This window comes from Penaeus vannamei, chromosome 37, assembly GCF_042767895.1.
Source record: "Penaeus vannamei isolate JL-2024 chromosome 37, ASM4276789v1, whole genome shotgun sequence".
In the NCBI taxonomy this organism is placed as follows: domain Eukaryota; kingdom Metazoa; phylum Arthropoda; class Malacostraca; order Decapoda; family Penaeidae; genus Penaeus; species Penaeus vannamei.
The window spans coordinates 25,084,275-25,089,274 of record NC_091585.1 but is presented as its reverse complement, the minus strand read 5'-3'; the positions used below and the strand labels follow the sequence as shown (position 1 = coordinate 25,089,274).

At 34.4% G+C, this 5,000-nt stretch overlaps 1 protein-coding gene across 3 annotated transcripts in view; it reads left to right on the top strand.

Moving 5' to 3' along the window:
- The window catches only part of LOC113823943 (XK-related protein 6), a 24,636-nt gene that overhangs the window by 8,461 nt on the left and 11,175 nt on the right, over positions 1–5,000 (top strand). For all 3 annotated transcript variants that reach the window (XM_027376673.2, XM_027376674.2, XM_027376672.2), the window contains exons 2-4: positions 2,984–3,102; positions 3,215–3,316; positions 4,249–4,466. In XM_027376673.2, the coding sequence (XP_027232474.1) occupies positions 3,080–3,102; positions 3,215–3,316; positions 4,249–4,466 (343 nt within the window). In that variant the 5' untranslated portion in view covers positions 2,984–3,079. The remainder of the gene's footprint in view (positions 1–2,983; positions 3,103–3,214; positions 3,317–4,248; positions 4,467–5,000) is intronic.

Sequence of the window (5,000 nt, the reverse complement as noted above, 5' to 3'; positions counted from 1 at the left end):
CCTTGGGGGGCTGTGCCCCTGCGACCCTCCTGGGGGGCTGCCACCCCCCCAACCCCACCGAGGAAACAAAATATCCACCATGTATTCACGGCAGGATAGAAGCATAAAAAATATAACGCGTACTTGCCTCTCAAACCAGACTGTAGAGTTTGGTCAAATTCTCCGCGCAAATGTAGTTTTCAGGTAACTTTCTGCGCACTCTCAATTCTTTTCTATATCATCTTCCGTGCATAAAATCCTTTGACCTTTCCATGCACTAGTTTTATTATCTGTCTGCAGATCCGTCCGCGCAAATATAGACAAAGTGATGATTTCCACGCATGAAAAAATGTAATATTCTTCATGCAAGAGAAATACTCAACAGTCTGGCTCTTAAATTCTAAGACCATCAGCTTGTTTACCTTGCGAGGAAAACACATCACTGAAAGCTGACCACATTGTCCTACGTAGTACCAGTGTTATTATGTGCATATCAAAACAATATTTGGCTAATTATCAGTGTATACTGTTACACATTTATGCTCTTAAAGTCTTGGAAAGGCTTCTATTGGTATTTCTTACAGTGACACACCCTCCCAGAGACTAAGTCGAAAAAATTATGTTTTTTGCAGGAAATCCAATGATTTCATCAATTCTTGGTGTTGTTTCTTGTGCGAATGAATCATTCAGGAGATCGAGTACCATCTTGATTTGATTGTCCTGTTAGCAGGGAAGGGCATAAAGTATATCAGGGAAATTATGGTGTAAAACAGGCTTAAATAAAATGCATAAAACTAGCACATAAAAATCTTAAAATTGGCCAATGAAACTCTACAGACGAAACCGCCATGTTTGAAATTGTAATGACTGACGTGCTAGAATTTATAACTACGGGAACCCCACCCACATTTCGGCAAAGCTCAATGGAATTCACATGTTCCAAACCCCCCCCCCCCAGAAAACGTATTGACCGATAAAACAGCCTAATAAAACAATTTAAGTTGCCGTCATTAGGGTTGATGAGGGACTCTGCTTCCCAACACCCCCAGGGACACATTCACTTCACATCGGTATGTATGGCAAGATAGAGCTGCATTCACACCATAAAATAATAAACCAAATACCTTTATATCTGGAACTGTCAAACTTACGTTTGCTTCTTTCTATCTATACTTCGAATTTGATAATTTTTTTTTGGCATTTGGAGCTCTTGATGGCCTCCGATATTAAACTGGGATTGTTACTGAAGTCTATTTTATCTTCTTTGTCACTGTATAGTCTTAAGAATAACCCAGAATCAAAACAGCACTGGAAATGCAACATTTCTTACCGGTGTTACACCTTGAAATGAGCAAGCTGCTGGAATCGAAAGGAAGTGTGAAATGCAATGCACAGTGCGCACAATTCTAAATAAGGTTATAAATGAATCTTAAAATACGTAAATAAAGTATGATAACATGAATAAAAGGGTATAAGTTAAAGACACTGATGCCTGTAGACGGAGTGAAATGGACACAAGCATTATCATTTGCGTTGTATTTGTGCCTCTTGTATTACACCATATGAATATTTGATATTTATGTTTGATAAATCTTCAATTAAATGTTTTGCATTTCGGACATTAACAAAATTAATAAACTAAAAGCAGTATTTGGGCCTGTTATATAGTTTTTTTTTGTGAATATATATTATGTTCCTGTTTTTTTTTTTTTTTTTATATACAGTACGGTTTCACTCTTGTAATTCAGAACCTCCTATGTGATTATTAATGAAGACTGAAAGGTAGTCCTGTGAAAGTAGTGTCTGAGGCAAAGTGAAAATAAGCCTCAATGCAGTCTAAACATAATTTAATATTCATGAAAATCATTTGATAGTTTTTGATTGTGATTTATAACATTGTATAGTATACATCACGAAGTGTTACATGGGAAAGCAAACCTCATATCACAGCAGTTTCTTTGACAAACAGGTTTTGAAAATAAATATCTTCCCTTATATAAAAATGATTAGTCATTGACTTAGATTTATAAGATTCCTGAGATGTACTTGCTGACTGGGGTGGCGAGCATATTGTAATTTAACAGAAATGAGAGTACAAGACTTATAAGTTTGAATATATCTGATATTAGCTGGAAAAGGATGTACACATCTTTGATTAATGATCATTTAGCAAATTCATGCAGAGTTTTTATATCGGTTGATGTTTAGTCATTATGACCATGTATAAAAAAATGCAGATCATCAGCTGTGCTATGATGCTCTATAAAGATCAGCTTTTCTTGCAAATGCTTGTCAAATCAGCACTGTTATAACGAGGCTTACTACACCATCAGGTTGGTCAAAGTATCGGCTTACTATATTCAAGCGGTCATGCTTGAGGTTGTGCCATACTAGACCAGTTATTTAAATTGCTTCCCATGCATTTCTCTTTTCAGTTTATTTTCAAAAGTATGAAATAGAGTTTTCTGCCAAACCTTGCAGACTTTACCTTTTTCTATGTTGCATTATGTATTGTAGTTTGAAGAATCTAGTGAAGGCTACACAAAGCATCAAGACAGCCCCGTCACTTCTTGGCATTGATAGGAAAAAAATATAAGATATGGTATATTTGGTTAAAAAATATTCATAATTATTCTTTGTCAAATGATGTTTAAAATAGTTGTTTAACTCTGGTAGACCCTATGCAGCCAAGTTGCACCATATTTCAAAGTTTGATTTTGTTTTTCATTTGAAATTACAAACTTTTATAAAATCACAAGCTGTATAAAGACTTCATCTTTTTCATATGTTTTCAGGAGTTGATTACATATGATGATATGTGGTAACAAATGTACATTGTTCGGTACTGTAAAAAGAAAGAAAGAAAGAAAGAAAGAAAGAAGGAAAAATATATATGTATTTGATGAATATGTAAGTATATTATTTATATATAAATACATACATATACATGATATTCATTAAGTGAATAATACATAATGGTTTTTCCCTTTTTGATTCATTACAGGGGTTTGACATCTACACAGCTTACAAGCACTGGCAGCATGGTGACACCATCTGGTTCTCATTTACAGTTGTTTTCATCTGTGTTCCATCCTTTGTAATGACAGGAGTTTCCTTACACTGGTGAGTATTATGTTTTTTTTCTGCTTCTCTTTCTTTCCCTAGATTGCCTGACATCTGTCATGAATAGTGGAACAGCAACACTGCATTCTAATTGATTGATTCATTTCCGCAGGTACGTCAAAGATGCAGACAACGAAAATGTGCCCAGGGCCTCAGCGTCTCGTTGGGCGGTTCGAATATTGTTCCATATTCTGCAGCTTGGCCCTATACTCAGGTATGCTGGAAAATTACCGCCAGACCTCCCTTTTTTTTCTAATTTCATATTAAACAGTTGCCAAACAAGGATAAAGAAATGATGTGAGTGCAATTACTTACCTTCAGCACTTGAAGTAAGTTAGACAATTTTATTGATATCTTTACATTTTACTTTAGAATCAAGTACTCTCTCAGTCTTACTATCACTTTTGAAAAATTAATGCTCAACAAAAGGTGTTAATGCCGCTGGATGTTGATTAAACAACCCTTTTCTCTTTACCTGAATCAATCAAAAAAAAAATCAGTACAGATATCGAGGAAGCAATGGCACAAACATCACTCCGTATTCACAGAAGCAACAGCTGTGCTTCGTAGTTGTCCTGTGACAAAGATAGAGATATTAAAAGATTAGCAGCCAAAACTGACAGATACTTGATAGATAAGATATTGTCATTGATAATATATAAGTTCAGGTGCTTCTGATTATTGCAGATGCCATGTTTAGTAATTGTATAGTTGTGTGTTAAATGAGATGGATGTAAATTGAAATGTCCACTAGAATTTGTATTGTATTCAATCGTTATATTAATTTTCCTGAGTCACATAACTATCTGTATGTTTTATATTTTTAGTATTATTGCAGTTTTAGTTCTCATTGTTTTTATTATAATTACTGTTTTGATTGTTATCAGTAAGCATGTATAATGGTAGGCCTAATGATGGTATTGATTAATGTTAATATAATAATGCTTATAATTATTATAATCATAGCTTGTATTACTGTGACATTTATATATTATACATCAATTGATTGACATTTAGTAATGGGGGTATTGATCAATGGTAAAATAATAATGTTGATGATTATTTTAATCATTACATATGTTATTACTATAGCCTTTATATATTATATATCATTTGATTAATATGACTTTTATATCCATTTTCTAGATATATAGATTCCTTGTGTTATGGCCTCATCAGTCGCAAATACATGAAAGAGAGAGATCGAAAACGCCAGATTGAATATTATACCTACATGCTGTATGAAGATGGTGACTCGGTTTTCCTTAGACTGTTTGAGTGCTTCATGGAAGCGGCTCCACAGCTTGTCCTGCAACTGTACATCCTGTCACTTGTGCGCAAATCGGAATATGGATCAGATTGGTGTTAGTGTTGATGTGTTTATTGTGTCTGATAGATTTATGATAAGAGGGAGAGGAAGAAGGAGAGGGAGAGGGAGAGGGAGAGGGAGAGTAACAGAGAGAGGAAGGGATAGAGAGGGAAGGAGAGGAAGAGAGAGGGGGGAGGAAGAGATAGATAGATTGGTAAATAGATAGATTGCATAGCTGGCTGACTATATTTACAACCAATAAAAAAGAATTAGAAAAAGGATAATGATGAAATAAAATAGATGAGAAAATATATGATAAGACAGTCCTATATTTACAGATAATTTACCCACTGATTACCATTTTGACTTGATAGTTCATGAATGTAAGCTGTAAGTATAGTTAAAAGCTTTAACATTCAATTGAAAAGTGAAAACATGAAAAGTATGCCGTCTTATGCATTTCCTTTCAATTATTACATTATGAGTGACGGAATCAAGTGAAGCCTTCTTTTTGCATTGTTTATTTATCAACTAGGTTTTTATTATTATATGTGAATGCACTACAAGGTTGCCAGATAAAATTCCAGCA